Source organism: Argiope bruennichi, chromosome 10 (assembly GCF_947563725.1).
Source record: "Argiope bruennichi chromosome 10, qqArgBrue1.1, whole genome shotgun sequence".
NCBI classification, from domain to species: Eukaryota; Metazoa; Arthropoda; class Arachnida; order Araneae; family Araneidae; genus Argiope; species Argiope bruennichi.
Genome location: NC_079160.1, coordinates 67,870,254 through 67,883,526, shown reverse-complemented (window position 1 = coordinate 67,883,526; position 13,273 = coordinate 67,870,254). Strand labels below are relative to the sequence as shown.

The window sequence follows — 13,273 nt, the reverse complement described above, 5'->3', positions numbered from 1 at the left end:
AATCGCTATAGTTCAGCAGCTTGCTTGCTGTCTAATCCTCCAGTTTCTTTACTTGTCGGCGACTCCGACTCCTCTCACACACAACTTCTAACGATACACACGACTTCACTCGCAGCTTCAGAGTGCCCGTCTTTTATAGTTCCGGGAGGCGGGGCTAGAATCTTCAGACCAATCAGGGCGTATCTGAGTGTATCTTGGCTCCTACTGGATGGATCGTGAAACTTCTCGAACTTTCCAGTATGATCCATTTAGTCGCCAAACTCGCAAAATTCGTCGCCAAGCTCTCAGATCATTGACGCGGCAGCCGCTCAGCACAGATCTTACAACGGTCTTTCTCACGATGTCATTATTCGTGCCGGGTAGCAAAATTACAGATTTGTAATAATATGAAAGAACTGTGGTCATAGCCATGGCAATAATTTAGAAAGAAAAATGAATACTTGTTTATCTTTCCGGACATCAATCTATTTGGCGATTTTCAGAATACGCCTAGATCTTCAAACTCCATTACACACAAGATGCCAAGATGGTTGACGACGGTTTGGCATTTTTTTTTCCGATTTATCATGGGAGTCTTAAAAATAAACAAGTCCCGAAAACTGAAATCCTAAGATTTCTAGACTTCAAAGTACTGAAGCAAAAACAAGAAAGGAATATTTACTGACAGAAATCAGGTAACATGAAAGAAGGTGAACAAAGGGCGGTGCAGCGAAAAATCCTTTTTATTGAGTTTGAAAGTTTGTAAATATTTAGAGTTCAAATTATTTTTAACCCGAGCAACATCAAGAATATAAGCTAATAATGCTAGAAATGTCAATAATTATTCGACATATATCCACCATTCCTATACAGAAATTTTCTGATAAAAATATTATTCAAACCCTCACATTAAAACTGCAAAGAAAATATTATTTGAAAGAAAACAATCTCCGGTAACTCGCATCTAAATAAGAAATAATATTAAAATAACAGCATTAAATAGAATTCATAATAATAAACAGAAAGGTCTAAACATAAATTCTAACTTTATGCCTACGAAACAAAAAAAAAAAAAAGCTGAAAAGCTAACAACATAACAACAAGCGAAGATGACGAAGAGTTTTTTTCCTTTTTTGGTTTTAAATTATTACTTGTACTTGTGTTCGATATATTGTAAAAGTTGCATATTTCCAGAAAAGGAAGAGAAAATACAGACTTGGAAGAATGTAGGGAATTATATTCCGATTACATTCGCAATTATGATGTACATTATGACGTGACATTCGAATTTAAAATGGGAACATAGACAGATGATGAAGATGAAGAAGATACGCATATCAAGATAGGTTGAGTTGAGGGAAACTGATGAAATAGAGCAAACGTTTTATTAATATTAAGAAGACTGCAAATTATTGATGAGATTCATCGACCAAAGTTTATCTACTATGTCAAAACATCATGTGGGTAATTTCATAGTATACTTTGTGGGTTTTTTCTCTCTCTAGATTGAGATTACCACGTAAACAGGCAGACATTCAAAATTATATATTATCACACTAAGAAATGTTAAATTTCACATGATAATATATATATATTAATGTCTTTAAATGTTATTTAATTTTGAGTTAGAAATATATAATTATAGATAAAAGTTTAAATTTTAAATAATAAACATATTTCAATATTATTTATTTTATTATTAAGGCAAACACATAAATGGACTTGTTATATTAGAATTCTCACAGGCGGCATCATAAATAAATAAATTCTAAGAAACAAATATTCAATTATCCGCTGATCCGGCATTGGTGAAGCAGCATTGCTATTGGATAAGAGAGATGTTATTTTATTTATAAAAATACTCTAACAAATAATCCCTGCAAGCTTACCTGCATGATTAACCTCTTCGTCCAAAGCATTAAGTCTGGTTTCTACAATTTCTCCATCGGCCATGCTTCCATTTTGGGTCGTGCAAAAGCCATTAGTTTCTGAATTTGCCGTGTTCCTATGAAAAGCATTTTTTATTTAAAATGAAAATAATATTTCTAAATAGTTATAAGTCATCGATGGTATGATATCATCTAAGTCAGTCACGGCAATCACTTATAAGAGCTAAGCAATCAAACTACTGCAAAAATAAAATTTAAATAATCTACACTTATAATGAAGCTGAATGTATATGTTGGTATTCTACAGACCAGATCTTTGATCTACAGCTACCAGATTTGGCGATTTTTTTTAAATTTTTAATTAGAATCTTAATTAATTAAAAATTAAGCGAAATTTCAGCGTTTTTTCACGATAACTTAAGAAAATATTATCGCAAAAACGTGATTTTTACATCAAGTTCAAGTTAAAAAAATTATTATTAATAAAAGGAAAAATTATAAAAGAGCTTTCTTTAGTGAACTAAAAAAGCAGAAAATTATTTTTTACTAATGCTAACTTTGTGGAGTTTTTAATAATAACCTAAAGACCAAATTTAAAAAAAAAAATTCTACTTTCTAGAACAGAAATAAAAATGTGTTTTTTTTTATTTATTTCATTGGCAGTTTTAAAATATTATTTTGTTTTTTTTAACTTTGTAATTCCTGAAATAAAATAAAGTTTTGAAAAGTTTATAAAAGAGATTTCGATTTTCGAAACATCGCGACATGCTAATATTTTAAGATTGATTTATTTATAGCAATTCAATATTTAAAATATTCTCTTTATTATGCAGCAGTGATAAAATGCACATAAAAGTGTATTTAAAATCGTCGCAATCTCACCAGCATAAATTAAATAATGAAAACAATGAAAAGCATTGTAAAATACATTAAAAAAACTTGCAGATTTATTAAAATTGGATAAAAATTGTACGGAAATATAATTGGAATCACTGAAAAGTGTATTTTTTCAGTTTAAAAGTGGTATGAAAAAGGAAATCATGGAATAATATCTCCGAAGTTATTGAGGAAAAATGCAAAAATTCCTTTTTAGAAATCGAATTAAAATTTTGAAAATCCTTTCATAATTCACATAAGAATTTCCATTTCACTGTCAACAAAAGAAGTAACTATATGTTAAATTTAGTAGTTCAAATCAAACGGCCCAATAAAATATTGTAAATGGCTTTTGTCTCACGGATATCGCAATCTATAGATAGTTATACCAAACTATAAACACATTATGTTAAAATTGTTTTGCTAATCCACCTGTTCAATTTCTCCTTCTTTATTTGGATTTTAAACTGAATTTGTAGACAACTAAAATGATGTTTAATGATAATAATAATAATAATATATCATTTTCTTTTATTTCAGCTGTTTTCTGCGTTTAAAAAATTATTTATAATGAGTACAAAGTACAGATTTCGCAATTAAATCCATACACATCAATAATGAGTATCAACTCAAAAAGTATCAAGATTTCAGTTTAATAAAAGCATAATGATAGAATTATGAAGATAACACTAATCAATCATACAACGATGAGAAAAGTTTCAAGTCATTTGATGCAGAAAAAGAACGTAATAAATATTCTGTCAGCCGATAAATCTCATAACGGGAATAAACATTTCAAAAAATGAAGCAATCAAAGCATACCGCTGAGCTCGCCTTCTCTGGTTCCCAAGGTTGAAATAACGAGGACTAAAAGTTAATGGGAAATGAAAATTGGTCAGATTTGGTTGAATTTTGTACCATATTTTTAAAATAATGAATTATGGAGAAAGGAAGTTTCCTAGGGCCGTTAAACTTAGTGGAGCATACACAGACAATTTTTTTGAAAATATTATTAACCTAATTTATAAATAAATTTTGTTTTAAAAAAACTAATTCTATGCATTATAAAATATTAAAATAAAATTGAGATTTTGTCATGTATTATTGATTTGATTTTGTATTATTTCACTGCGTTCACTTTATTATTGCAAAATTTATAAACACTAAGTTTTTGTTTAAATAATATTATGTATAAAACGTGGATTCTATGCAATCATGAGTCATGAAAACTAAATAAAAATACAGTCACAAATTTTAGAATGTATTTTATCTAAAAAATAATATCCTAAAATAATTCACTAACATTTTGATTAAGTTAAAAATGTGTGAAACATGTAATAAATTGATTAATTTATGAAAAGAGGGGACTCCTATTGAGTACTGCCTAGGGCCACAAAATGTCTAAATCCATTACTTACAATGCATCAATCTTCGAACTCAAATTAATTACCAGAACTTGAAATTCCTGATTAATATAATCCGATCACAATCTCTATTATCTCACATATAAACAGAAATTATATTAGTAATCGAAAAATCCAACCTCTAGATACTGTAACATACAAAAAAACTATTTTTGAAACAATATTCCTCTCTATCTGTCGGTATGTGGATACATTCGACGTATAGTTAAACAGTAAATACATAAAAGATAAAATTAAATATGTAGTAATTGGTACATAGATAAAATTTAGTATACAGTTAAGTTTAATTTTTTTTTTCATTCTATCCAATTTTGGGGCGAAATCCGATTACGGAAAATATATATGTATTATATATATGTATATATAAGGAAATATGTATTAACTATCTCTCCGTAAGTTTTATAAATTTCAAGCACGTGATGAGCTAGCTAGATGATTGAAATTTCGCATATGATTGTATTACTAGAACTATAAATCTCCATCTAATTTTGCATTAAATCATCCTCGAGTGCATTACTGTCTTTTTTTCTGCCCATGTGTATCTCAACGTGAAAATAAAAACCAAAACAAGCCAAAAAAAAATTGGATCCAAGAGGTTAACGAATAAAAGCGCAAAATAATCATTTGTAATACAATAGATTACAAAAGTAAACACAAAATACATCATATTGTGGAAGTAAGTATAAGAGAAAGCTGAGAGAAGAGCATCTTTACGCGTTTTTCATACATATGTGTCACTTTGGGTCTTAAATTTAAGAATTAAAATATTTTACAATAAGTTTGCAAATCACAGTACTAAAAAAATTTCAAGCTTCTCACGATTTGTCTTACTTATTATGAGTACATGTTTTCGCATCATTATATTGTTTGCACTTCGGTAAAAAGAAAATAAGAAACTTTGCAATACAAACTTATAACTATTTTAATGATCATAAACGCTACAGCTAAAATAAAAATCGCTCGACTTGTAAGAGACAGATTTCTTCACTGCAAGGATAATGTTTATGCTGAGAAACAGATTTTACATGGTTGGAATCAATGAATTGATTTTAAACTTAATTCAAAAACCAAATAAACATTAAAAAAAAGTCATTTAGAATTTAAAAAAATAGTAAAGATAAAACTAAGCATAAAAGCGTGCACATATCTAAACGATTTATTTTTTAAAAAAAATTGGATTAATTTTTACCATTTACATTTAAATATTTAAATAACTACAGCAAGTGTTTAGATATTTAACTAAATGTAAAGTAAAAAAAAATCATTATTAATAAAATAAAACATAGTAGCTAGAACGAAATTTAATTACAGTTGTCATACATTAAATAATACTTGCATGCTAATGATGACTGTACAATGTTATATAAATTTGTGTATTTATATTTTAAAAGGCAATTATTCTTTTTTTTAATTTCAACATAACACATCAAGAATAATGCGTTATAAAAGGTTTCATAATTAAATTTTAGACAGTTATATCTTGATATTTGAATAATGTTTTCAATCATCTGTATCACCAGTAATGCATATTCAATACCAAGTAAAAATTTGTTTTGTGATTTTCACGTGGTTTAAACTGTTTTGTATTACTCCCAAAAACAGAAGTTTCTTTCCCCCTGAAATTTTTTTTATATTAGATATTAACGTACTTGTTTATCTTTAATGTAATTTAGTTTTTTAACTATAATTTATAGCTTATTTTAATATAGTTGTTTATCAGCACGCCATATTAGAAGAGTGGTATAAGAAATCTCTGTAATGAATTTATGGTGCTTTTCATGTAATTGCATTTATTTTTTACTTTGACTTAATTTAACATGAAATACTTTTTAGAAGACTATATTTCAACAAAGCATTGCAATAAGAATATCATTGTAAGCTTAAATGTAGCATATTTCAAACGAAAAGTAAATCAATATTCATAAGTTAGAACGAATTATTCTAATATTTCTATTGTTAAGAACTTGATGTAAACATTTCACATTCAATTGTTTGATCCTTTAAGCTTTCAAAATAAAACTAATGAACTGATAACAATAAAAATTGATGTGATTCTCAAAGAAAATTTATTTAAAAAATCACCTACTCCTTTTTACTCTTTCACAATAAATGGGAATATAACAAACCTGTCTTCTAATCCTATTTCTTTCAATTCATTGCTTTTTTACGGAATACAAACGAACAGTTCGCAAATAAAACAACAATACTCTATTGTCTTTCTTATTTCACCATATTAACACGGAAAACGAATGTAAATTTCAATGGATACAACTTAATCATTGTTACAATGCTTTTCATTTGGAATGTTTTGTATCACCAACAATTAATACAATGGGACTAATTCGTTACTTACTTCAATGAATCCCCGCAATAGTGGAGCAGAAATACAGTAAATCCTCCGACTTAATTGCTATACTTTAAATACTAAATGCGGCAAAATAACATGGCATATAATAGCTAATACTCATATTAAAACACTAAAGAAGATAAAATAGAAGAAACGAAACAGCTGCCATTTTGCTGAACAAAATAAAAGATTTCGCAAACCTTTGCCAGCGTAACTTTTCACATAGCACTGGGAACTGAAGGCGTCAATGCCGATAGTTGAGCAACAGGCAAAATATAATATTTGTTCTCAAAAGGTATGTTTGAACAATGCATGCGATCATCTATTTGTTAGCAGTTCCTTCCGGTGTTAGAGAAAGGCCGGATTTAGCCCTATTCTGTCGACATATCATTCCCATTCGTTACTGGGTTTTTTTTTACCCTCACTTCACGGGTGGAAGCAGTCAAAATCGGCATGAGATTGCCTTGCCTGACTGAACTGTTGTGTCCACCTCATTGTTTTCGAACCGGAATGAAAACAAGCGTGCAATGGAAAAAAAATGTGATATTTCGTTTCAGGCAAACTTCAATGTTAATAAGAAAGCGAATTCCAAACATTCGACCAAATCTAGAAATGGAGCGTGTTATACTTGATCACTTTGTTGCAGAACGGAAACTGGTCATATGGAGAAGTAGCTCTCTTGTCAACTTCCTTGTACTTTCAACTTCTTTCATTTAGTTTCTATGTAATGACAAGAGAATCGGGGGTACTCGTGCATTTTAGTGCTCCACCCACCCCTCTGATATTCAATCGCCAAGCAATCAAGATATATTGCCAAGATGTATAATGAAACTTAGCAACATTGGCGTAATTCTAAGGTTACCAAGTAAGCGAGCTTAGTCATGAACATGAGTCACCAAGTAAGCATGAGCTTAGTCATGAACATGAGTCACCAAAGTAAGCATGAGCTTAATCATGAACATGAGTCACCAAGTAAACATGAGCTTAGTCATGAACATGAATCACCAAATAAGCACGAGCTTAGTCATGAACATGAGTCACCAAGGAAGCATGCGCTTAGTCATGAACATGAGTCACCAAGTAAGCACGAGCTTAGTCATGAACATGAGTCACCAAGTAAGCATGAACTTAGTCATGAACATGAGTCACAAAGTAAGTTCTATAACTTATAAGCACACAATCGAGTATGAGCTTTGAATCTCTTTGAAACAAAAATGAATTTCAAACATTCACCCAAAATAATTATGCTAGAATATTCTATTGCAGAAAGTGACAATTAGTCATATGGAGTGCTCTCTATGATTTTCTCGTATTTTCCCACAATATTTAGTTTCTTCAAAAGGACAAAATAAACGAGTATGCAGTTGGAATCTCTTCTCATTGGCTGGCTGAGTCCAAAACTTGGCACAAATATGCAATGTTAGGGTTAAAATCATATACTAAAAATCACCCATCTAGTTAATCGTGTTCTTGAATTATCAAGTAAACATTATGTCCACTGTTAGTTGATTGGTGGAAAAGATCGATTAAAAATTATATTGAGATCTATAACTTAATCGCGTATCGACATAATTCTTCGAGTTTATGCTTTTTTTTTATTTTACTTTTAAGGATAAAGATATTGATATAATTCTAAAAAAAAATTCTTTCGAATTCTGGCCGGTCTAGAAGAGGATATTTATTAAATTTCAGAACTCAAATGTTGGAACGGTGGTAATAATTCTGTCTTGATATATAAGGAAGTTATATTTTTTTATATTCTTATTGAAAATGAATAGAAATGTGAAAGTGAACAGCTATTAGTAAATGCTAGCTTTTATACATTTCTTGACAATCCACACAACAAGAAAACAATTATTTAAAAATCATTGAAGAAAGGTATTTTGAATTATTCTTATTTTAATTTAGAGAGGAATGTTCAAATAACGATTTCAAAGAATTTTAAAAAGATACCGGTATTAAAATGGCGGATACAGGAATTTAAGTTCAGTAAATAGCATCAGAAGGATAAAACAAATTTTTTAGAATGATAAATGAATCTTCGATACTGCATTCCTTTTTTTACAAATATTAGAAACAATATTATAGTGAATACGTGCTAAAAATCCTCGGAAACAGAACAAAATATTCAATGAAAAATTTTCGACATAAAATTTCAAAATTCGGGACTAAAGTTGCACTGAATCATTATTATAACTAAATGCTGTGAACTAAATTTCATGGCATCAAATGTGAGAGATTTTTCTGAATACAGCAAATATATATATAAGTACTATATTTTATAGGTATGGATTTTAATGGCAAATTCTGTTATGATTCGGATGTATTGAAAATCAATACACAAAAAGATGGCTTAGGGGTAAAGTCACAACTTCAGTTTTTGATGACCGTTATGCGCTAAAAGTACTAATAAAAATAAAGTTGATTATGAAGAATGAATACAATATCACATCAATTTATAAAAAAATTAGAACATATAGTGTATGCACACAAACCAGCATTTTAAAAGTTATTAAATAGAGTTACCTTTCAATCTGCAACTCAATACCAGATGAAGATTCCCTGATCACCCTCTGAGCATCGGCATGGGTCATCTCTGCTGTAGGCTGTCCATTCACTGACAAGACACGGTCACCCTCTTTTAGTCCCTGCTCACGACCTTTAGAATTAACCTGCAAAAATTCGTTTAATTTAGCACCAGACAAAATCATAACACTCTTTGAAAATTTGAATAAAACATATTTTATGAAGTGAAGCAAATAGAAATGCATCACTTTGTCAAAGGGGTATTAAATATAAAAATACAAACCAGAAATTCAAAATAAATTTTAAAGTATTCTTTAACATGCTCTTTGCTGAATTTTACGAATTTCCATCAGAAATCAGTGTCAAATATCTCAGAATGTAATTAATAGGATTCATGAATTCAATTAAAATGATTCACGCTATTTAAAATGCTGAATTCATAATTAAATTAATATGATTCATGTTATTTAAAATGCTCAGTTCATGCTTCAAATAATCTGAGTCATGTTATTTAAAATGCTTATCTTCACAATATAATTGTCACAACAAACAGTGGCGTCAGCCAATCAACTCAGTTGTAAGTCGTATACAAGCAGCTTATAGATCTGCAATAGTTTTCATTTTAAAGAAAGTCTGAAAAGTCTGATATGAAATGCTTATATATTTCAATTCGTCCATTCTCTATGAAAAAAATTAGTCCGGTATTTAAATTTCGAAGCTCAACAAAATTTTAAAACTTTCCTTTCTATTTGTCTCTATAAGATATTTTGAACTTAATTTCGTAACACAAATTATGGCCAAAATAGGTATAGACACTCTAACCCATTTATTACCTTTAATACTATTTTGATTCATTTGTGAAAATAGCTTTAACTTGAGAAAAAGCACGGAGTTAATTCGTTTAAATAACATGTTTCAAATGCCGTTTTTTCAAGATATAATCTTATATTTTAAAAATAATTTTATTTTCAATTATAAATTATACCATTTTTAAGTATTCATTCCTTTAAAAAATACTTCTTCTTCACAAAAAATAGGAATTTAATATTTCTTAGACTTTTAAAATTCTTACCAATAATAATTTTTATATATAATATCATAATAATTTTTATGCGTATTTCAAGCACAATAATTGTTTGAATATAATGATGAGAAGCAAAATTCGTGGAAATTCCGATCATTCCGTTTCTAAACAACCAGTGAAAGTTTTGTATAAATTCCCTTTTCTTTTTTATAGTTACATTCCTAACTTAGGCGATGCACATAAGTCGAGCTATAGTTTCATATATAAATACATATGAATTTTAAAATTTTTTAGAAGCAAGGACTTGGAAAATAGCTATTGAAAGAAATATATGTCTTAAGAAATAAGCTGCACGCCGATAGCTTCATAAAATCTGACCAACTAACTCCACGACTTTTCTACTCGTAAAATTTATTTATAGCATTATTAATAGTAATTTAACTTTTTCGTTTTTTAGTATAGAGAAAGTATAGTAATGGTGAAAAAACTCGAATCGAGATTTTGACGAATCGCCATGTTTTAGACCTCTCCGAATTCGAAAAACAGATTTTTGGAAAATATTCATCTGTCTGTCTGACTGTGACCAAGATAACTTACAAACGCTTTGAGCTGAAGTGTCGACTTCTATTGCATCGATTTTTCCCACACGTTTCTAAGAATTCATCGATTTGCAGTTCGTAAAGCGCGTCTAACAGCTCACTGACATTATTATCAGCTTCTTAATGTAATCGTATGGCAAGATTGAAAATTTCCTCTATTAAGCGATTTCATCGATTTCTTCAATGAAACATTTTTGAAAAAAAATGAAAAAAATTTTTTTTTCTGAATTTTTAAAGTAAATAATATTCTAAAATGGGAAATACTGGAAGTGAAATAATTAAATAAAAAAACTGTACAAGTTGAGATATTACTATATCATACATATCGCTATATGATACCAAAGATCACTATAAATGTTGTACGTGTATTGTGTATTTAGTTTTATCATATATGTCGTTTAAGTTCACTTACCTTTAACTTATCCTCCCTTAAGCATTGATCCCAGAATATAACACAAACCTATAATTTTGGTGTTTTTACCACTTACCAAATTTTATATATATAGCTAGTTACGTGTTCAAGTTATCGTGATAAATACGAATTGATAGACTAAAAGACAGTAAATTGTGACAAACTTCGTCCAAAATAAATCTAGACATTTTGACACAGATCTGGAAATCTTGTCATAAAACCCTATTCAAAATTTCATTCATCTTCGTTAATAGTTAAACTGTTTACATGAGCACAATTTACAAATCAAAAAATATTTATCTTAAATTGATTTGTACCAATCATAATAAAGAATTATAATTTTAGTGTACATATTGCATGTCTAATTTCATTCATTTTTAAGTTATTACTTCGAAGATAGACATTATTCCATAAATGCTATTTTCTTCGTATTTTGGAAAGTCTAAAATGAGGAACTTCAACAAAATTTCTAATATCAACGCTCTGACCACTGATATATATATATATATACTAAAGTATTAGAATCAAGTTAACAGGAAAAACAAAAATCAAATAAAAATTAAACCAAAAAAATTATTAAAAAAATATTAAAAAAGAATATATATATATATATATATATATATATATATATATATATATATATATATATATATATATATATATATATATATATATATATATATATATATATATATATATATATATATATATATATATATATATATATGTAATGATATTTTAAACTCTTAATTTAATCCAAATTAATTTCCAAAACTTTATCTTAATTTAGCCCATCGCTACTTCATTCTAAAATATTCTCTTATTTCGTGATCCAATTCCACTTTCGGTTTAATTAATCTCTTTGTAAAAATAATGCGCCATCAGTACTACGTATCAAATGAAAGTGATACTTTAGTTGCCCTTGTCAGAGGTCAGCATATGTATTCCATTGGCGTGAGGCCGGAAATCCTATGTTATATAAGACTAGTGATCATTTGTTTCGGTCCTTTTTGCCGTCTTTCTTACTTCTGCTTTTGTGCCGCACTGCGTCTGCTTGTAAATAAATTGCTTTCCCTAGATGGATATTAAAGAGAATTAAAAATGCAACGTCTAGTCTGTGTCGTCAAACCTGCAATCTGCTTCAACCAAAATAATGGTACTTAAAATTTAGTCGACAGGATTCGAAAAGTATTACATATATATATATATATATATTGCGGACTTCACATACAAAAAATGTGAGAGTGATTTTCCCAAAATTTTCTCGCATAGTGCCTGATAAAGATGTTGCTCCCCTTTTTTCATTAACCAATAGGCCGTGAACAAAGCCATGAACGTTATGAGTACTAAGGGGATCATCTTCAGAAATTTACATATGAATATTTTGTACTTCATAGCGAAGAAAATCGAATGTGCTTTTTAGTTGCTTTTGTTGACCGAATAAAGTCATTGGACATAGAACTATAAATTTATAACAAGTTCACATGCCGAATTTCCTTTAACCAATTTATTACGTTTTTTAATAATTGTATTTGCTTGTATGCGACTATACGGTCAACTCCTTTATGCATTTGATTCCAAATTTGATAGGTTCCACATTTCAAAGGCTACGCTTTGTTCCAATTTTTATCCTTTGTTTTGTTTTAGTTGCCATGTTTATTTGCAACTGCACAGATAAGTTTCACATGAATAAGTTTTGTACAAAATTCAATAGGAATCTGCAAATTCGAAACATAAATTAAATAAACATACTGAATTCTAAACTGAAGTCTAAATAAACATACAAAATTACATCAGTCTAGCTCAAAGATTTTTTTAACTATCTTGTTATATAGAGAGACATAATTCCAACATACTGCAGATTCGAGATTAAATCTTTTGATGGTTACAACACTTTCTTTTTGTATATTTTGCTTTAAAGAAAAACAAAATACGCGATTCTCACATTCTTTACAGTTTCTAGTATTCCTCAAATCACTAGCACAACAAAACTTTAATGACCAAGTTCAAGAAGAAAAAACACATCCTCCACCCATTCGAAACAAATCATGGGTAATTAAATTAACATTACTCGGCCCTTATCAAAAAAGGGTTCGAAACAAAGCAGAAACTCACATCTCAGCCCTGCATCGCGTGCATTGTGGTACAGTTTTATCATCACGCGGTATCTTCATTAACATTGATTACTGCAGACCGG

The 13,273-nt window shown here is 29.0% G+C and overlaps 1 protein-coding gene across 9 annotated transcripts in view; it reads right to left on the bottom strand.

Annotated features, from left to right (window-relative positions):
• Positions 1–13,273, bottom strand: part of LOC129988941 (sorbin and SH3 domain-containing protein 1-like) — a 213,980-nt gene that overhangs the window by 128,620 nt on the left and 72,087 nt on the right. For all 9 annotated transcript variants that reach the window (XM_056097227.1, XM_056097228.1, XM_056097226.1 and 6 more), the window contains exons 2-3: positions 9,042–9,187; positions 1,869–1,984 (exon numbers count right to left, since the gene is read on the bottom strand). In XM_056097227.1, the coding sequence (XP_055953202.1) occupies positions 1,869–1,984; positions 9,042–9,187 (262 nt within the window). The remainder of the gene's footprint in view (positions 1–1,868; positions 1,985–9,041; positions 9,188–13,273) is intronic.